This window comes from Saimiri boliviensis, chromosome 9 (genome assembly GCF_048565385.1).
Source record: "Saimiri boliviensis isolate mSaiBol1 chromosome 9, mSaiBol1.pri, whole genome shotgun sequence".
NCBI classification, from domain to species: Eukaryota; Metazoa; Chordata; class Mammalia; order Primates; family Cebidae; genus Saimiri; species Saimiri boliviensis.
The window spans coordinates 100363958-100385028 of record NC_133457.1 but is presented as its reverse complement, the minus strand read 5'-3'; the positions used below and the strand labels follow the sequence as shown (position 1 = coordinate 100385028).

Sequence of the window (21071 nt, the reverse complement as noted above, 5' to 3'; positions counted from 1 at the left end):
GCTGCTTGCATACAGTCAAGTGCTAATGGAATAGCAGAAAACGGATCTTTCTTGGCTCATTTGACAGATAGGAAAACTGAAATCCAGGGACTTCACTGGCTTAGTAAGTTGGAAAAACCAACACCAGAGCCCAAGGTTCCCATTTTGGAACAGGTCCGTTTTTTACCATTCAATTTTGGAAGGTTAGGAAGCACTAGGAAGCTGGGCAAGTGCTGCCCTCTTGTGGGCAGTGTTTGGGAGACAAGCCCTCTTGGAAGGAGGTGAGCGAGTGGTAGAAGATGGAGCAGAAGCCAGATGTCTGACCTGGGAGGTTGCCGGCAGAGAAGGGAAAAGGTTCTGTGTGAGATGGGTGACTTTCTACACTCATAGCAAGACCTTCAAGAAGGAAGAACTTTAAGAAGGAAGATGAAGAGTCAACTGAAGCAGGGATGTTTTGGAGAATTCAGGGAGGGAAGAGAAGATGAAGACCAGCCACATGAACACCCTCATGGAGACAGAGCATCAGGCACTAGGCTGGTGGTGGATAATTATGGTCTGACTTTCTCAGCACACTCTAAATATGGAAAAACCTCAGAGGGACAAGGAAACAGGTTCACCTTGCTGAACACCTTCTGTAGGCAAGACATGATCCAGTACATCACAGGTGTTGTTTAGTTATTACAGCAACTCCAATTTATAAATTAATGACATTTTACAGATGAGGAAACTGAGGTCAGAGAGGTTCCTCTGGGCACACAGCTACCAAGGTATTTCCAGCTCCAAAGCCAGCCTGCCTGCCTGCCTGCCTTCCCTCCTTCCTTCCTCCCTCCCTCTTCCTCTCTTTTTCTCTGTCTCTCTTTCTCCTCCCTCCCTCTCCCTCTTTTTCTCTTTCTCTTCCCTCCCTCCCTCCCTCCCTATTTCTTTTCTTTTCTTTCTTTCCTTTCTTCTTTTCTTTCTTTCTTTTCTTTTTCTTTCTCTCTTTCTCTTTTTCTTGAGACAGGGTCTTGCTCTATTGCCAGGCTGGAGTGCAGTGGCTCGATTGTAGTTCATTGCACCCTCGACCCCCTGGACTCAAGCAATCCTCCTGCTTCAAATTCCCAAGTAGCTGGGACTACAGGTGCCAGTCACCACACCCAGTTAATCTTTTAAATTTTTTAAAGAGATGAAGGTCTCATTATGATGGCCACGCTGGTCTTGAAACCCTGGGCTCAAGTAATCCTCCCGCCTTGACCTCTCAAAGTGCTGGGATTACAAGTGTGAGCCATTGTGCCTGGCCACTGGCCAAAATTGAGTAGTATTCTTTCTACTCAATTTACTACATCCTAACTGGGCATTGGGTTTTTTTTTTTGTTTGTTTGTTTTTTTAAATTTTTTTCCTTACAGTGACAGGCTGCACTTTTAAGTTTGTGCATCAATTAATGAAGTGGGTGCCCTGTAAGTCAATGTAATCATTATTCTGGGTATCTGGGATGTCTTCATAACCCCATAGACACTTCAGAAGTACCAGAGACATCTAAACGATACAGTGCTATGATTTCTTCTTCTTGGCTTATTACAGCACAGCATGGTCCCTGCATGCAGCATTTTGTTAGCCTACTTCAAGTAGTAATAGTAATCATAATGAACTTTTATTAAGCACTTAAACTATGTGCCAGGCACTGTGCTATCTACCATGCTGCATGGATGATCTCGGTAGCCCTATGAGACAGATGTTATGAAAGATGAGTGTGGGCCAGTCACCCCTGTAATTCCAGCATGTTGGGAGGCCGAAGAGGGTGGATCACCTGAGGTTAGGAGTTCGAGACCAGGGTGGCCAACATGGCGAAACCCTGTCTCTACTTAAAATACAAAAAAATTACCCAGGCATGGTGGCATGCACCTGTAATCCCAGTTACTCAGGAGGCTGAGGCAGGAGAATTGCTTGAACCCAGGAGGCAGAGGCTGCAGTGAGCCGAGATCGCACCACTGCACTTCAGCCTGGGGGACAAGAGCAAGACTTCATCTCAAAAAAAGAAAAAAAAAATGAGAGTGGTGAGAAGGTTAAAACCATTTGGTTTTTTAGTCTAACAGGTTGGGTTTCACTCACTAATCAGTCAGTCATGTTCACAGTTTCATGACTGCAAGCAAGCCACTTAACATCTGAGCCTCAGTTTCCTCATTTGTAAAATGAATGAGCAGGTAACAGTACTTGTGTTGTGTGCACGGCCGGGTGCCTGGCAGTGCGTAAGCTTTCCATAAATTATGGCAATTGTCATTACTGTGATGATCATTGCCATTTGGCTGACGAGGAAACACAGGCTGAAAAGGTTAAATGATTTGCTAAAGGTCACACAGCTAATAAAGGGCAGGGCTTGAGACTCTGCAGGATTACAGAGCTCTTCCTTGAGGTACCACGAGGCATCTATTCATGAAGCCAATGTTTCCAAGCACTTTAAAAAGGAGTTTTCTAATTCAGAAGAGACATCTTCCAGAATGAGTGAGTCCGACTGTATTATGAGTCAGACATGGGTTCTACCTGACCATAACTACCAGTAAAGCATGTGGGCAGAAAAAGGAAGGGAGAGAAACTGCTGGCTTGCCAGGGCAACATAAAGAAGGTGACCTTTACAGAACAACCCAGAAGACACAGAGATGCTGCATGGTGGTGCGTGGGGCAATGGCAGCAAAGAAAGAAAGAAAGGCTAGGAGGAGGGAATGAGACAGCAACCGGAGCATCGAGGTGGGCAGATGTGAAAGACTGCATGGCGGCGGGGCAGGCAGGATATGGAGGCTGGGAGGAGAGCTCTGAATGGCTAGGGAAATGGGAAGGCGGGAGCCTGGGGGCCTGGTTCTGAATGCTCTGGGAAAGATGAGGAGGCGTGAGAGAGGGGATGTAGAAGAGATGAGAAACACACAACAGATAACCCCAGGAAAGCAAATCGCCAGAGGACTTTAATTGGAAGGGGGATAGCTCCACCTCTTCATTTTACAAATGAGGAAACCAAGTCCCCATGCAGGAAGAAACGGACCCATGGTCATACATCAGTCAGCGGAATAGCTTTCAAGCCGGGTCTCTGGATTCCCAGTACAGAGTTCTTGGCAGCAGTGGCTCCTAGAGCTGGCTGCATGGGGACTCCTTAAAGACCAAGGTGTAAGTGAAGATTCCCAGGCAATACAGATCCCAGGTCCCAGGCCGGTCTTTCTAAATCAGACTTTCTGAGAGGGTTTTCTAGTGCCTGGCTTTTAAACAGGCTTCCCCAGGTGATACACCCAGCTCAGCAAGTGGCCTACAGTTTACCACTCTGAGATTTGGGGGAAATAAAGCAAGAATTATTGGAAAACTGAGGCGATAGGGATGACAATCACTTGTATGAAAGTCTGATGAAGGCTGGGAGGTAGGCTCCACCCATGGCCAACCTACACTTCTAAGCCAGTGCTGTCCAACAGAATAGAATGTGAACTACACATGGAATTTAAAATTTTCCTAGATAGATCCGGGCACGGTGGCTCACACCTGTAATCCCAGCACTTTGGGAGGCTGAGTTGGGCAGATCACTTGAGGTCAGGAATTCGAGACCGGACTGGCAAACATGGTGAAACGCTGTCTCTACTAAAAATACAAAAAATCAGTTGAGTGTGGTGGCACAAACCTATAGTCTCAGCTACTTCGGAAGCTGAAGCACAGGAGTCACTCGAATCCAGGAGGTAGAGGCTGGAGTGAGCCAAAATTGTGCCACTGCACTCCAGCCTGGGTGACAGAGCGAGACTCCGTCTCCCCCCAAAAATTGTTTTTCCTAGATAAAGATTTTCTAGATAACATTTCCTAAATTTTCTATATATTTCTATTTTTTCTGAAAATTTCTAAATAGAAAATTTTAATTTCACAATTAAAGTTCTCAATTTTAGTTTACATTAAAAATGATTTAAAAAGAAACAGGTGAAATTAATTTTATTTTTGAGATGGAGTCTCACTCTGTTGCCCATGCTGGACTGCAATGGCACCATCTTGGCCCACTGCAACCTCTGCCTCCTGGGTTCAAGCAATTCGCTTGCCTCAGCCTTTCCAGTATCTGGGATTACAGGAACCCACCACCACGCCCCACTGATTTTGTATTTTTGTAGAGACAGGGTTTTACCATGTTGGTCAGGCTGGTCTCAAACTCCTGACCTCAGGTGATCCACCTGCCTCGGCCTCCTAAAGTGCTGGGATTATAGGCATGAGCCACCATGCCCTGCCAGGTGAAATTAATTTTGATAGTACATTTTACCTAACCTGACATATCCCTTATCACTTAAATATTTACCCAATGTAAAAAGTACTGAGATCATTTACATTCTTTTCTTTTCTTTTTTTTTTTTTTTTTGAGACTGAGTTTCGCTCTGTTGCCCAAGCTGGAGTACAGTGTCGAGATCTCGGCTCACTGCAACCTCTGCTTGCCAGGTTCAAGCAATTCTCTTGCCTCAGCTTCCCGAGTAGCTGGGACTACAAGCATGTGCCACCACATTCTGGTAATTTTTTTTTTATTTTAAGTAGAGATGGGGCTTCACTGTGTTAGCCAGGATGGTCTCAATCTCGTGACCTCGTGATCTGCCTGCCTTGGCCTCCCAAAGTGCTGGGATTACAGGCGTGAGCCACCACCCGGCCTTACATTCTTTTTTTCATATTAAATCTTCAAAATCCTGCACATATTTCACCCTTAAAGCACATCTGATTTCATACTAGCCAATTTCAAGGGCTCAATAGCCACGTGCAGCTAGCAACTATCATCCCAGACAGCACAGAAGGAACACTTCCATCACTGCAGAAAGTTCTATTGAACGGCCCTAGCCCAGACCAGAGGTTAGCAGCCTTTCAAAGCAGGAGGAAAATGTTTCAGTGCTTTTTCTTCCAGCGTTAAGGGGTCTCATAATCAAAGGAAGAGAAACATTCTTGTATCTTTCTAGAAAAGACTTGTTTTATTCATTCAAGGAAAAGGACAAAAAAGAGACCAGCTATTTGTGGGGTCTTTGAGATGGATTTTCTTTCATTGTGGTAGAACCCAGGAAATAGGTGAAATGGCTGGGCACAGTGGCTCACACCTGTAATCCCAACACTTTGGGAGGCTGAGGTGGGCAAATCACCCGAGGTTGGGAGTTCAAGACCAGCCTGACCAACATGGAGAAACCCCGTCTCTACTAAAAATATAAAAAATTATCCAGGCGTGGTGGTGTATGCCTGTAATCCCAGCTACTCGGGAGGCTGATTCAGGAGAATTGTTTGAACTCAGAAGGTGGAGGTTTCGGTGAGCCAACATTGCGCCATTACACTCCAGCCTGGGCAACAAGAGCAAAACTCCATCTCAAAGAAAAAAAAATGTATGAAGTGCACAACTCTAAGTGTGAGAAGAATTTTACAAATGTGTTTATATGTATACACCCATGTAACCCACTCAGCTGAAAATGTGACATTTCCAGCAGCCCAGAAGTTTCCATTGTGGCTCTTCCCTCTTCCTTGTAAATACCACATCCCAGAAGTAACATTATTCTGATTTTCAAGATTGTTGATTAGTTTTGCCTGCTTTTGGACTTCCTATGACTGGAATCATAGTTAATACTTTCTGTGCCTGGCTTATTTCACCCAACTCAATGTCTATGGGATTTTGTTTTGTAGATCTAATAAAATCTTTCAAATTTCCAGAGGGCCCGGAAGAACACCTCCCCTAATTTAGGCTGCTAAAAGCCCTGCCTGCCCCAATGTCATCTTATTTCTCTTATTCATCAAGGCATTGATGGCCCACAATGAAACAGGAGAATATTAGGGTCCCTAAGATTTTGGCCCCTGGAGGTCTCAGAAGTCAAGAATTCGCAATCATGCCGGCACGGTGGCTCACGCCTGCAATCCCAGCATTTTGGGAGGCTGAGGCAGGCAGATCACTTGAGAACAGGAGTTTGAGATCAGCCTGGGCAACAAGGTGAAACCCCATCTCTACTGAAAATATAAAAATTAACCAGGTGTGATGGCGCACGCCTGTAGTATCAGCTACTTGGGAGGCTGAGGCAGGAGAATCGCTTGAACCCAGGAGGCGGAGGTTGCAGTGAGTCAAGAATGCGCCACTGCACTCCAGCCTTGGTGACAGAGCAAGACTCCATCTCAAAAATTAAAAAAAAAAAAATTGCAACTAAGCAAGACGGAAGGGATCAAGGGCTCTGGTCATGATGTGCCCTTAACAACAATCAGTGACTTACGATAGAGAGAGAGACTCAGGGCCAAGAATGTGGCACTGAGCCTAGTAGGACTTTTTCTGACTTCCAGTTTATAGGTAATAGCCAGTGAGAAAATGAGGGCCTCCATCTGTCCTACCTCAATATCCACTGTCGATCTTCTCTCCATCTCATCTCCTTCCCTTTAAAAAATTGTTGAAACCACTTCTGGATTTATTTTTCTAGATCTGGAGCCTGAAACCCCAAACAAACCAAGGAACCAGTCTTCCTTCCTTTCCCCACTGACTTGTATCTGGGGGAGCTGCCTCTCTCTTTTGAGCAGCAAATCAGGAAGGCTGGTGGGGGCGGGCGTGGATCAAAGCTGCATTGGGGGTCAAGCCACTGGGGTCTCAGATGGAAATGGCCCTCAGAGGATCTTGCTACTTACTGCTCCCTCCTGTCTCTCTCATGGTTGCTGGGCATCAAGAGCCTTACCTGTGGCTTCTTGTCCCTCTCCTCTGGGGACGGGTCTGTTTCTCTGTATACGACAGCTTTGGTTACCAGCATATCAGGATGCTGCAGTTTGGCCTCCTTGATGGCCAAAGCCAGGGCCTGGTAGGAAAGAACAGCAAAAGATGGAACCATGAACTATCTAAGATGAGAGAGACTGTGGAGAACAATAAGCCCTCTAGTGCATAGCTGGGGAAACTGAGGCCCAGGGAGGGGCAAAGTCAAACAATTAAAGGGAGAGACTAGAGCTTGGGTCTTCTGGCTCCTACTGGCTCCCATTCAATGCCCCTTCATTGCAGCTTTCTTATCTGAACAGGGTCAGCAAGAAGTGGACATCTTCTCTGCCCATGAGGGCAGCCATCCATGGATAACCCAACATGGAAGGGACTAAGCACTGGGCAGTGCCACTGGGAAGAACAATCCCTACCCCAATACCTGGTCTTGATCGACATCTTCGTCCCCAGTAATGATGATTCGCTTCTCGATCCTCGTCTCAGAAAACCCTCCTTTCACAGTCTGTAAAGGGAGAGTGGGGTGAGGTCACTCTTGGGTCCTACTGGGGCAACAGCTTCAAGAGGGGACCTACCCAAAGCATCTCTCAAGGGCAGGGCTAAGAACCAGCAGTTACCTTCTCTCCTGACTTCCTCAGATTTTTCCTTTTCTGGGTTTGGACTTTGAACTGCAGATTTTGCCTCGTTGCCACCACTCCCCACAACTATCAAACCACCCCATCTAGGTCTTCCAAGCCCAGCTCCATTGCTGCCTCCCGGACACTCGTTGGCAATGCTTCCGCCTTCCTGCTTTGGTACTCCCGAGCCCTAAATCTGTCTCTCTCACAGTTCTGGACCTCTCTGCCTGGTACCGACCTTACGTGTGTCTGTGGCCTTGTTCACCTCACCAAGCTGCCAGGTCCTGAAGGTAGGGCCTGTATTTTGTTCATCTCTGTACTCCCTCCTCCCCTACTCCCTCACCCAGTCTAACCAGGGCAGTGCTGAATGCAGATTTGTTGAATGAACACATGAATGAAATGTGAATGGTGACAAGGTTCTGCCTTAAACGACTTCAAACAATAGTACAAGAGAAAATTACATCGATGATACTTATGACCTCTGCTGTTTTCTGAAGGCATGGGGTTTGGGCAAGTATAGAAGTAATAGCTGAGGCAGGACCTAATTGTTTGGCATGTTTAAGCAGGGTGGTGTCTGTGGGGAATCCCAGCTGGAGTCAAAAGTAGATAGAAAGAAGAGGGGGCTCCCAGTTGGCAGGGACTTTGGGAAGAAGAGTTTCCTGAGCTGTCTGCTATGGGCATGGGATATAAAGCCTCCCACAAAGCTTTCAGAGAAGTCAACATTGCTCAGTAATGCATTTGCTGAGAGTGGGTTCTTTGTGGGGTATGTGAGAAAGTGCTGAGTCCTGCAGAGGCACAGGCAGAGCCCAGGACAATCTGTGCACAAAGGCCCAGTGCAACTGGGTTCTTTGTGGGGTATGTGAGAAAGTGCTGAGTCCTGCAGAGGCACAGGCAGAGCCCAGGACAGTCTGTGCACGAAGGCCCAGTGCAACCAGAATTCGCCTCTGATGGCTCACCAGAGCCTCCAACTCGACCTGCCTCAACCTGGCTGCTCCAGGCCTCCAGCCCTGGCTAGGTGCCCTCCTGCCTTCCTCCTGGCCACACAGGTGTGGATGCATCAGCTGGCCTGTCTCCCAGTGAGCCCTTGTCTTCATTGCTGGGTCACCCAGGAAGGCTTCCTTCCTTTGTCCCTGCCTCTTTCTGCCTGGGCTCTGACTCACACCCTGGTCCAGGCCCTCCCCACCAGGCCCGAGTTATTTATTATCTGTTTCTCTCCATACTTCTGCCTCTTCTTTCTCCCACCTATCTACATATCCCAGTGGACCTGCTATTCTCTCCTTAAATCTATTTTCACTGGGTTACTCTCCAGTCTAAAAACCTTCCTGGCTTTCCAATCTCCCCAAGCCCCAGATCCTCCAGAGTCAAATGTGTCCTGGTATTTGTGTTATTTGCTCTATATTCTGCCTACCTGCCTCCAGTGCACCTAATTTTCCAGTTATACCCCTACATGTACTTCTCACATCCCATAAACAGGCCTCACTTACGGCTACATCCAATGGAGCCCCTGGCACAGAGGCCACCACAAATAAAGTTGACCCTCACTGACATCTGCTCAACGAACAAGCAAATAAGCAAACACACAGTTTCTGCTTCCCTCTTCTGCTTCGCTTAGAACACCTGCACCTTTCTTCTCCGTCAGGTGTCCTGCCTGGCTTTCCAAGACTCCACTTAGTCCCCACTTCTTCCAGGAGATGCTTCCTGACTCTTGCAGGGCCTCCCATAGCATCACCCCATCTAGATTCCTACAGCACTTTCCATCTACAAGGTGCACATGCCATGGTTCACAGTTACTTCAAAGAGAAGAGTATCGTGCCCCCAGCCTGGCTGTCCATGCCGTAAGGGAAGGGCCCATGCCTAGAACAACATGTGGCACAGGACAAAGCACACAGCATTCCAGAAACTGGCAAACACTACAGGCTTTCTCTGTCCGCTTTACATATGGCGACACCAAAGCAGAACAATAGTCATGACCTTCTCGCCTGCAGCCCGGCTGGGGCCATGGGGTGCCCTGCTGCTACTCACTTTGGTAACATGGGTGGTGGTGGAGGTTGAGAGGGTTTCCGCAGTGGCGCCGTAGGTGCTGGTGAGGACATCTTTCCCGATGATCTGCAGAATATAACCACCCCCCACCCAGGGTGTCAGGTAAGGACACTGGGCTCTTGAGGGGTGGGGGCAGGGTGGAGTAAAGGGCCCCGTGAAGGTGACGTTTCGAAGCCAAGATGCTTTGAACCATTAAGAATTAAAGAATACTGGAATCTTCAGAAACCTATACCCAAATCTCAGATTCCTAGATGCTAAGATTCCTGAGGCCCAGAATCCTAACAATACCCTAGAATTTAAGAATCCTGGCATCATGGAAGAATGACCAAAGGGATCCAAGGTAGAAACAGAATCCTCCTGATGCCCCATCCTGTCACAGCCAGGTGCACACTCTCTGCGGAGCTAAACAATGAGAACCACAGACTTGGAGAATGCAAGAGCTGGAAGAGACCTCACAGTGATGGACTCAGGGTTACCGGGCAGGCACCAACAGAGGCAGCTCCAGATTCCAAGCCTCTGGCCTCCTAGTCCATTGTTCTTCCTGATTAGTAGGGAGGGCAGATGCAAAAGAACCATCAGAGGCACCACCAAGGTGAGGGGCCGCTTCACCCTCACGTGCCACCAGTGCCCTGCGTACATGTGTGGGTTAGCGGGGAGAGGGCCACTCATGAGAGTCTAGCAGGCACCAGGGAGCCCTGTGGCATCTGAAAAGTGTCCAGTTTCCTGGCTCTGTACCTAGAAGTGTACCTTCTGGGCTCAACGCTGCACTTCCTGACAGCCATGTATGGGTCCATGCCCATATTCTGAGTGCAGAGTCCCCTAGCCTGAGCTGGCCTTGCCCACTTACCGGAGAAAGAGAACGGATTTCCGTGGCCACCGTCTGTGGGCCTGGGATCATGGCAGCTGCCCCCTTCCCGGACTTGAGACTGCTCTCCTGGGGAAACAATAGTGCTCAGATGGCCAGCTCTCAGGCGGGCCCCCAGGATGGCCGGAGCACATGGCCATGTAGCTCTCATGACCACAAAGTTGAGTAGTAACAGTAGAAGCAAAGGACTGAAGGCATCATTCAGTTCTACCTCCTCTCATTCATCCCTTGCTCACTCAGGCACACACTCATTCACTCGCGCACTCACTCATTCAATAAACATTTACAGAGAGTCTGGCGTTAGGAACACTGTAGTGATCAAGACATGGCATTGTTCTCTGGAAGCACTAGCAGAGGAGCTGCCAGATTCAGGCTCATGTCCCGCCCCGCCACCTTCGAGCCACGTGACTCAGGGCAGAGCCACTTCCTCTCTATACACCTTGCAGATACATCTGTAAAAAGGGCTCCCTGCCCCAATCCCACAGAGAACCTATGAAGCTAATAGAGTAGAAAAGGTTTTGCAAACCAAAATACATAGGATAAATATAGGGGCATAAGCTGGCCATTTAGAATGTAATAATAATGACTTTCTGAGTGCTTGCTATGTGCTAGGCTAGTGTTTTAAGGATGTTACATGCCTTATCTCATTTAATTCTCATAACACCTGTAGGGCTTTATTTTAAATATTACTGATATACAGATGAGAAACTGGAGGACAGAGAGAAAGTTAAGTGTTCAGTCCCCCAGCAAGTTAGTGGTAGAGCTGGAACTTAACTCCATGCTGTCCGACTCTAAGTCCGACATGCTCTTTTAGCCCGCCACTCTGCTCTTGCGACTCTTTCTCTTCACACAGCTCTCCTGGCCTTTAATTCTAACTGCTAGAGCTTCCTGGAATTGTCCCCGGACTCACTGCCCCCATCTGGCCGGGGCCCAGCTGCCTGCTTCTACCTCCTACTTTCTGCTCCATCTCAGGGCTCAGCCTCGTCTACCCAGGGGCCCAGAACTGTGTCCATTCTGCAGGTCCTCAGTGACTTGACCTCTGGTTCTGGTCCGGGCATGGCACTAGATGTGGACCTCTGCCTACCAAGGGGCAGGTGAGGACAGAAACTCACTGACTTTCCCCTGCCCCTCCCACACCTGCCTGCAGCGGAGGCTGCCAGCAGCCTGGTTCCTTGGTACTGCACCCACAAGGCACGTTCCAGATGTGCCTGCAGTCCCAGAATGTGGCCTAGCAGCAGGCCTTCCAAGGGCAGTGTCTGGGCTCAATATTTCCTTTCCCCTGGCTTAGGCAAGAGCCACTAGCCCCTCTGAATCCTAGCATCATTGTGGGCCTTTCTCCCTTAAAGCCTCTTATTCTCTCATGGTTCTGTCTTTCCCAGGGCAAAGCCTCACCTCCACCTTCACACTGAAAACAGAGGCCACCACGAGGGACATCAATCATTCAAAACAAGGCACCCTCTGCTCCTCCCTTCCTCTCCCGTATCCTTGGCCAGTCCCGTCACCTGCCTCCAGGAGGAGCGGTTCCTCTCCCTGACCAAGGCAAACTCAGCCCTCTGTTCCGCCACACACAGGCTCTCCTCACTCGCCACCCTCTCTCTAGGCCGCCTCAGCTACTCAAGGGCTTCTGCTGACTCATCGAGGTCAAAGTCCTCTATCCCTTCACTTGTAGCTCAGATCTTTCTTGGATCTTAGGCCTTTAAAACCAGTTGTGTCCTAGACATTTTCCCCTGGAAATGTCCCACAGGCACATCAGACTCATCTGATCTCGAATGGAATTCACTGCTTCCTCCACTTCCAACACACACTTGTCACTACAGAGCACCCTCCCCTAGCTCTCTGTTTATATCAACAGTTCTCCAACTTCAGAGGCATCAGCTGGAGGGCTTGGAAAAACACTCAAGGCTGGGCCCCACCCTAGAGTTTCTGAGTCAATAGGTCTAAGGAGGAGCCCAAAGGATCTGCCTTGCTAACAGGTTCTTGGAACCACATTTTGAGAACCACTGGCTAGTGAACAGCGTCACAAGCTCATCTTTCCTCTTGTCCCCTGAACATTCTACAAACAACCAAATCCTGTGCTTTCTCCCCTCCAGGCATTCCTTAACCCTGACCCCTTTTCTGCATCCACCTCCTTGCACTCCAGCCCCACCCTAGCCCAGGCACCAGTATCTAAGCTGGTTCCCTGTCTTCTCTCTCTGTCTTTCCCAGTGGCTTGTGGGCCCCAGAGCTCAGGGATATTCCCTTCTTGAAGCTGGATTCACAGAGCCTGCTATGGAACTGCACACATCATGGGTGTCCAATCAATATTTGTGGAAGGAAGGAGAGAGAGAGAAGGAGGGAAGAATTTTTGGCTCCAGTTCCTCCTCCACACACGTTGCTAGAATAATCTTTCTAAAACACAGAAACACATATCTGATGACATCATGTTTCTAATGTAAAAACAAGTGATTCCCCATTTTCTGCAGGACAGAGGTTTGAACTTGGTATATGACATTTGAGGGCCTTCAAGCTCTGGCCTCGCCTTCCTTTCCAGCCTCCTCCCCTCCACCACCTCCCACCCGCTGGCTCCTCCTCCATGTGCTTGACATCTGGCTTTCCTGACCACTTGCCCTTCCCCAAATGCTACGCTCCTTTCCTTCTGCCCTTTGCACTTGCTTTTCCCACTGTCTAGAATGCCTTCTCCTGGGACTGTACCTTAACTTCTCCTTCAAGCATAGCTCACTCAAATGTCCCTGCCTAGGGAAAGCCTTTCCCGGCTCCTCCTGGCATAGATGTCACCCCATAGCTGTCCTCCTGGTGCCCCTAAGATAGTGTTATTACACTGTCCCATGAAGGCAGGAAAGAAGTAACAGCAGCTCACATCTACAGACCACTTATTATGTGCCAGGCCCTGTTCTCAGAGCGTTGCACAGGTTGCTTTGGTTCCCCCTCACATCAGCCCTTTGAGGTATGTGCTATTCCTGCTCTCTACCCTCACCCATTTTACAGAAGTGAAAACTGAGGCTTGGAGAGGTTCAGGTAACTTGCCCAAGGTCATCCAGCCAGGAAGTAGGACAGCTGGGCCTTGTTCTCCACTGTAAGCCCAGAACCTAAATACAGGGGCATAGCACATTAGAGGTGCTCATGACAGTCATTTGAATGAATGAATCCCAGCAGGCAGTATTGTTTCTTCAACTGTATCCCCAGTACCAGGCAGATAGTACAGACTAATAAATGTTTTTGGAACAAATGAATGGATGGATGGATGGATGGATGGATGGATGAGTAATGAATAGTATAAGTGCCTGCTTACCATACGAACGGATTTAAATTTAGCCCTACAAACATCCCAATGACACGTGGTGAAGGACTGAGGGGAGAGGAGGAATTGAGTGACCAGGGAAAGCTGTGCAAGCTGGTAACTAGCTTGGGCTTATTGATCTTAAAGTTTCTGTGTATTTAAAACCTATCTGCTGGCTAGTCTAGATTGATGGAATTCCCTTCCTGTGTATATGTCGGGGGGTTGGCAAGAAAGAGTATCTTGAAAACAACTTCTCAATGGCTCAAGATAGAGCTGGCTCCAGCATCCCTACCTTCCCTAGATCCAGCAGCAGCCATAACCACAGCCCCAGCACCACGCGGCCGGGATTCACCATGGTCAGGATCAAGGGAGCAGAGCAGAGCGGCTGCGGTTGAAAGTGGGGCTCCTGGTGTCAGAGCGCCCCTGGGGATAACCTGGCACTACCACTTACCGATTGTGTGACCTTGGGTAAGTTGCTTTATCTCTCTGAACTAGTTTCCTCATCTGTAGAAGATGTGGAGGGAAGAGCATCCACTGAGATTATCCACTCAGGAGTCTCAGCACATTGCCTGGAACCACAGCTTGTGTGTTGACTGCTATGTGTTCTGTTTAATCGTGAAAGGAGCTAGTTTTGAAGAGGTCTCTTAAGAACAAACTGCAGAATGGGGATTATTGTTTTACAGATGAGGACACCTGAAGCCAAACACCTTCCTTAATGGGTCAGACAGCAAATATGTAGCAGAATCATGAGGTCCCTCAACAGGCGGTCCCAAAAATCCTGTTTCCAACTTAGGGTCACCGCACACCATCTGCTGACCAAGGCAAGGAAGTGGTCTAAGACACGAGAAAATGTGCAGCCACCAGGATGGGTCCACAGAAAGGACTCCAGCCTCACCTTCAGAGTGGAGGTGAGATGAGCCAATGAAATCTCAATGCAAGATGAGATTCGTGGGTGCCAATAACCAAAAAGGACCATCCTCTCTCTCCCCCTGCTGTGGCTGAGATGGTCTAGATAACTGACTCTCAGGGATTCCACCACCCACATTATTCACTTTGGAAAACTGAGGCCTGACTGTATGTCCTGCGGCAACTAAAGCCCCAGACAATAAATGGCTGACTTATGTCCCACACCTGAGGCAGCGAGAGCAGCTCATGGCTTCCCGAAGCAGCCAGGTGGTGTTAGCTTGTTCTCTGGCTGTTTGGCAGGACAAGGAGGCTGGTCAGAGAGGGAAGCCTCCTGGGTTCAACTTACCATGGTGGTCGATATGGTCTCCGTGGTGATGGAGGGAGTGGTTGTTATGAACTCCCTCCCCACTGAGGCACTCCCATCAACCTGCTGACCAGAGGAGGAGTCGTTAGAGCTGGGGAGAGCCAGGTACACCTGCAGCATCTGTCACCTGGGCTCACGGCCTCCCAGTTACAAAGCGACAGGCTGTGTGAGGGAACACCACTGGCAGGGGGCTGCACACAGACCAGCTCACAGAGGGCAACAGGCCCTCATTACATTCCAACCAACTTACGTGATAAAGAAAAAATAATCTCAGGCTATCTGGCAAACTCTATCCAAATTTCAGTGCATGTAATCTTTGACCTAGCAATCTCTGGGTACTGACTCTTTGAATATAACCTTTGAAAATTTCGCCCAGAAGTACGAGCAAGGAAATTCACGGCAGCGCTCATCATGAATTGCACGAGACAAAAACAACCACAGGGCCTGCCAATGGGAGACAGAGAAATAAATCAGGATTTGCCTCCTAAGTGAGATGAGGAAGAGTAAAGTGGGGCTATATATGCCAACAAGGAATGATCTCCAAAACAATTACTAAGAAAAAAGGTAAGGTGTAGGAAAAGATCACCTCTGTGTAAACATTTTTTAAGTATATAGAGATGTAGCTATCTGTGTTGGAATCAGCTTCTATTTTTTCCTGGGTGGTATTATAAGAAAAATCTCATTTTGTCCTGCTTGAATTGTATAACTGTAAAGTTTTTTCGTTGTTTTGTTTTTAGGTCAATAAGGGTTACTGGGCTGTGGGATCTAGGGCTATTTTTAGTTTCTTTATACTTTTCTGTATGAAAACACGACAGAAACATGTATTACTAAAATGAAACAGGACAGAGGGGGAAAGCAGCTTGCCCAAGGTCACACAGCTCATCAGAACTCAAGAGTCCTGACCTGTTATAGGTGGCTTCATAAACTCCTACCATCATTATAAGATGGAAGAAAAAATTCTGGGAACAAAAGAACTGCTCATGTTGTATTGGTTTATGTCTTATTTCAGTTTCTTCTCTCTCTTTTTTTCCCTGTCACCTAAGCTGGAATGAAGTGGTGCAATCATAGCTCATAGTTCACTGCAGCCTCGACCTCCTGGGCTCAGGTGATCCTCCTACCTCTGCCTCCCGAGTAGCTGGGACTACAGGCATGTGCTACCATGCCCAGCTAATTTTTGTATTTTTTGCAGAGATGAGGTCTTGCTATATTGCCCAGGCTAGTCTTGTACTCCTGGACTCAAATGATCTGCTTGAGGCGATCTGCCCCAGCTTCACAAAGTGCTGGGATTACAAGTGTGAGCCACTGTGCCTGGTCTTATTTCAGTTCTTGAGACAAAGGTTAGTCTCAGAGCAAAAAAAGCTCCTAGCATTGTAGCTCTTCTGGCCAGGAAAAACCAAAAGGGCATCTATCAGACCCTCAATCTTAATTTCCTAGGTTAAAAATCACAGAAGGAGTGTAGGGAATGCATTGGAAGTCGTGCACCTAGGCACATCACCTCTGCATGGTGGCTTTCTCCAGGGTGGGCAGGATGCTTCCTCTTGTCAAGACACACGATTTTTGGTTTTCTTCTTTCACTTTGTTCATTTTACTGATCTGATGTGGAACTCGCATGCATAAAAAATGACCCAAGATGAGCTATTCTGACTGAAGCTAAATTGGGATCTCTCCCTCTTCTCTCCCCAAGCAGCTCCTGGGATGCCTCAAGAAACCTCTCCAACTCCTCCAAGCAATGTGAGCACCAAGGTCCTAATCCACTAGCCAGTACAGTCCTCCCAGTATGTCCATGAGGAAGGGGTAGACAGGGTCATTCCCATTTTATGGATGGCTAAATAGAGGCCTTAAGAGGTATGGTCTTCCCAGGACAAGAGCCTGCTTTACCTCTCGCCCCTCCCCAGAGCTCAGGGAGCACACAGGCAAAGAAGAGCATCAGAATTAAAACGGGAGCTCCAGGGAAGCTGAGATTAAAAGGACTGGCCAAGGGGTGTGGCCACAGCACTGGGGACCCTACCACTAAATGCCCAGTACCCATGCTCAGGGTACATTGGAAGGCAGAGGTTACCTGGGTATTATCCATAGCGGAGACTCTGGTCTGCAGTACAGCCTCCGGCTCAATCTTCTTTCTAATGGCCAGACTGCTGACAGTCATGGTTTCTGTTTTCACGGGCTATAGGGAAAGAAGGGAGAATGTAACTGAAGCCCTGGCATGAACCTTGCTCACAGGCAGTTGCAGTGTGGGGTCTACAGATATCTCCTATCCCCACAGCTGGCCATGTCTCTGGAAGGGTACCCAGGTCAGGGTAAAAGATATGTGGTATGATATCACAGACAAACAGCATATGAGGAGAGCCAGGACCACCACCAGGACCAGGCAGGCCTGCCCCACGCTCCTGTGCCACACACCCTCATGGTGGCTACATGCTGTTACTTAGGCTACAATTAGAACATCTACTATTTTATTAACATACTCTATGCCAGAGCCCGGGCTAACTTTTCCTTGTATATATAACGTCACTGAATCCTGAATGACTTCAATGGTGAGCTTACCACCTCGTAGCTGCTTCAGCTGATATCTCTTTTGTTTTTTTTTGTTTTTTTTTTTTTTTTTTTTGGACAGAGTCTCCCTCTGTCACCCAGGCTGGAGTACAATGGTGCAATCTTGGCTCACTATAACCTCTGCCTCCCAGGTTCAAGCAATTCTTCTGCCTCAGGCTCCCAGGTAGCTGGGACTACAGGCCTGCACCACCACACTGGGCTAACTTAAGTATTTTTAGTAGAAACAGCATTTCACCATGTTGGCCAGGCTGGTCTCGAATTCCTGACCTCAAGTGATCCTGACCTGCCTCAGCCTCCCAAAGTGCTGGGATTACAGGCGTGAGCCACCTCGCCCAGCCTGGACTATTCTTTAGAGCAGTCACACATCTAGGAGGTCTATAGCATCCAGGCAGGAGAGGCCAATGAGTGAAGAGGGTTTGTTGAGGACTGGGGTGAAGTAGAGAGCATGTGGGATCTATCTGGGTGTGGCCAACTGTGACTTGTGACCTCTGAGTGTCTGACTTTTTCTTTTTTTTTTGAGATGGTTTCTCGTTCTGTTGCTCAGGCTGGAGTGCAATGGTGAGATCTCTCAGCTCACTGCAACCTCTGCCTCCTGAGTTCAAGTGATTCTCCTGCTTCAGCAACACGAGTAGCAGGACTACAGGTGCGCATCAACATGCCCAGCTGATTTTTGTATTTTTAATAGAGACAAGCTTTCACCATGTTGGCCAGGCTTGTCTTGAACTCCTGACCTCAGGTGATCCACCTGCCTCAGCCTCCCAAAGTGCTGGGGATTACAGCTGTGAGCCACTGTGCCCAGCTATTTTGTTTGTTTGTTTGTGTGTGTGTTTTAGAGACAAGGTCTCACTCTGTTGCCCAGGCTGGAGTGCAGTGGCATGATCTCACTGGAACTTACTGTACCTCCAATTCCTGGGCTCAAGTGACCTTCCTGCCTCAGCTCCCGAGTAGCTGGGATTACAGGCACAAGCCACTGTGCCTGGCTGAAGTGGATTCTTATAGATGGTTGCAACCCTGAAACCCAGCCATTCATCCAGTTAATCATCCGCTAGTGCCTAGTATATGCCAGGCCTAGAGGAGCTGCCACCTGGTGGGAGGGTAGGCTCATCAGCCACTGACCTGACAGCTTTGGATAGTGTTGGAGCATAGGCACTACAGGGCAAGGGGGCCAATACTTCTGCCCAGGGTGATCAGGAAATCCCCTGCTAGGAAACTGACATTTGAACTTGGTCCTTGAACACAACAGGTTTGTAAGGCACAGAAAGGGAGAAAAAAACCCTTCTGCTCAGAGACTATAGCATGAAGTGAGAGCCCAGAGGGGCTAAGCTCATACTTCAATGCCTGGAACGTTGGGGAAAGGAGAGTGTGGGAGGGAGGCTGGGTCTAGAAGAGATGAGGAGGCAAAGAAATGACATGGGCAGACATGCCTTAGAGAGATCCCTTTGCAGCTCTGCAGAGGAGGCCAAAAAGAGGCCCAGACACAGTCTGTGGCTCCTCAATGACCATGTCTCCTCTCTTCTGGGAGCTTCCATTACCACCCTGAGACCCCAGGGCCAGATGACCCCAGAGAAATAAGCCTGGGCCCCCCGATCAGGAAACACCATTCGATTTTCAGACCAGGCTGCAGGAGCCCCTGAGAGTCCACAGACACATGCTCTCTGCAGGTGCCATGCAACACAGGCGGGGTGGGGGCATCACATAAGACCAGACGACTTGCCATCGCTCAACCTCAGCAAGCGACGGGGTAACAGGGTTAAAACACCAAGGAGCGCGTGTTAGGGGTGAACCGAGACGGCAAACATGCGAGCACAGAACCATGCTGTTGTGCAGAGGGGCAGTCATGCAACACGAGACAGAGCTTCAGGCTGCAGGCTGGGTGCTCCGTCTTCTCACGGGTGGCCCCGGGCCCTCTGAGCATGCCGTGTGCCTGGTGGACCCAGCTCTTGAGGAAGCTCCACTGTACCTCAAACTGGGGCATATCCGGGGTGGAGCAGGCCCCTCGATCCGGGCTGTCCTCTATGCCCCCAGACTCATCATCCTGGCTGGGGGCCCCCTTGTTGAGATCCCGGGAGAACACCAGGCCCTCAGTGTCTGAGTCGCTTTTGTCCCGGTCGAGCTCAGGCAGGCTGCGGGAGAAGTCTTCAAAGGCGCTGCCGTGGTAGTCACCAATGACCGTGAAGTCCACCTCAGCCTCCAGGCTGGATGTAGAGCTGACCGTGATGCTGGAGCACTTGCGCTCAATGGCCAGGTGGTTGTCCTTCAGGAATACCGCGTCCCTCTCCTGGTCCTGGTCCTCATCGCCCGTGTCACTCTCTGGGGCCCGGGGACGTGGTGGTTTGACTTTCTCCTCGGAGCCCTCCCTCAGCCCTGCTCTCTACGGCCAGATAAAATCAAAAGGATAGGGATGTGGGGTGGGGAGAGAGAGAGAAAGAGAGAAATCAAGATGGTGAATGTCAGGAGAAGCCTCGGGGCTATGTCGACATCCCGAATGGAAGAGCAGGCCAGGAAATGAAAAACACCCCCACGAAAGGTTCCTTGAAATCATAACAAGCTTAAAAAAACCACTACTCGAGAGTGGAGATGCCCCTTTCCGAGGGCCTCACACTGATGGCAAAAGCAAGTACAAAGCAAACGTCCTGCCAGTGAGTCCTGGACAGGAGGCTCCATCCAAGGGTGTTGAACCTGGGAGCTCACTGGAAGCGGCATTGCGCAAAAGGCAGGGATGGAAGCCCGGACCCCAGGCCCATCCGTGCAGGTGGGCGTTGAGAAACAGAAACTAAGGAGAGATTCAGGGAGACCCAGGAAGGGAATGCAGGGAGGTTGGAGCCAAGAGCTTTGAGGAACAAAAGAGGAAGCCAACGTATTTGTCAATTCCACTGAGTCTCCGTGGGAGGGGTCAGCATCGACTAGAGGGAGGAGCAATTCGGGGTCAGGCCTTTTGGGCAAGAGCTTCTTGGGAGCTGAGTGTTATGCCGGCTTCACCCTGAGCACCATGTGTGGACCACAGGCAGGTCAGAGGCTCTGGTCCAATCAGTGAAATTGACAACAGCGGGCCAAGGCAGTGCCTGGGGGAACCAGCAACTCTTGTCCGACATACATACCTCTCAACTGGCCTGTCAGGGATTAAACACCACACACACATGTTTGGCTGGTTCATGATATTCTTTTAAAAGACCAACCTAATACCCATGAAAGATTTTTAAAGAACGTGGCTTCTGGTTCTAGGGATTTAGTGGGCTTAGACATTCACTTGCTAAGCGAGCCTCCATTTAGCCAGTTTCTGGAAGGTTGAGAGGTGTGAGGAAGACATTCCAGACAAGCCAGAGTTGAGCAGCACACGAGGTGCTGCCACAGCAGGTAGGAACCTAAGGCGGCGATGCATCCTGGCCAGGTGAAGGTGACTGGGTCATCAGGGCACAGGGGACTGCAGAGACCTGAGGGCCTGAGGGGCTGGCGAATCTCAGGAGCCCCCCCTTCCCAGGGGTGTTGGCTGTTAAGTTGGTGGCGCGTTTCTCTTCCCTGACCGCATCTCCGGATTTGTTCTGGATTAGAGAAGACAGTTAGTCTTAAGGAGGCAGAAAGAAACTTGGCACGGGGACTGAGAGGGAACCAGAAGCGAAGGATGGAAACCTCTGGACTGTCAGCTTTCCCAAGGCAGGAGAACCAGGGATGGGAAAGGATGAAGAAAGATTGCTGGACAAGCCAAGCAAGGTAGGCAGGAACCCAGCAGGTAGGAGCGGCAAGGCAAAGCAGGTGTGTCATTTGCTGGTGATGGTGCCACCTTCTCCATGGG

General features: G+C 49.2%; 1 protein-coding gene across 36 annotated transcripts in view; it reads right to left on the bottom strand.

Moving 5' to 3' along the window:
• EPB41L1 (erythrocyte membrane protein band 4.1 like 1) overlaps positions 1 to 21071 on the bottom strand; it is a 171984-nt gene that overhangs the window by 4603 nt on the left and 146310 nt on the right. For 9 of the 36 annotated variants that reach the window (XM_074406452.1, XM_074406454.1, XM_074406453.1 and 6 more), the window contains 8 exons: positions 20713 to 20820; positions 19242 to 19652; positions 16788 to 16892; positions 14711 to 14794; positions 10164 to 10250; positions 9299 to 9382; positions 7084 to 7164; positions 6634 to 6750 (listed from right to left, as the gene is read on the bottom strand). In XM_074406452.1, the coding sequence (XP_074262553.1) occupies positions 6634 to 6750; positions 7084 to 7164; positions 9299 to 9382; positions 10164 to 10250; positions 14711 to 14794; positions 16788 to 16892; positions 19242 to 19652; positions 20713 to 20820 (1077 nt within the window). The remainder of the gene's footprint in view (positions 1 to 6633; positions 6751 to 7083; positions 7165 to 9298; positions 9383 to 10163; positions 10251 to 14710; positions 14795 to 16787; positions 16893 to 19241; positions 19653 to 20712; positions 20821 to 21071) is intronic. The other 27 variants (XM_074406461.1, XM_074406484.1, XM_074406465.1 and 24 more) reach the window with 12 other exon arrangements.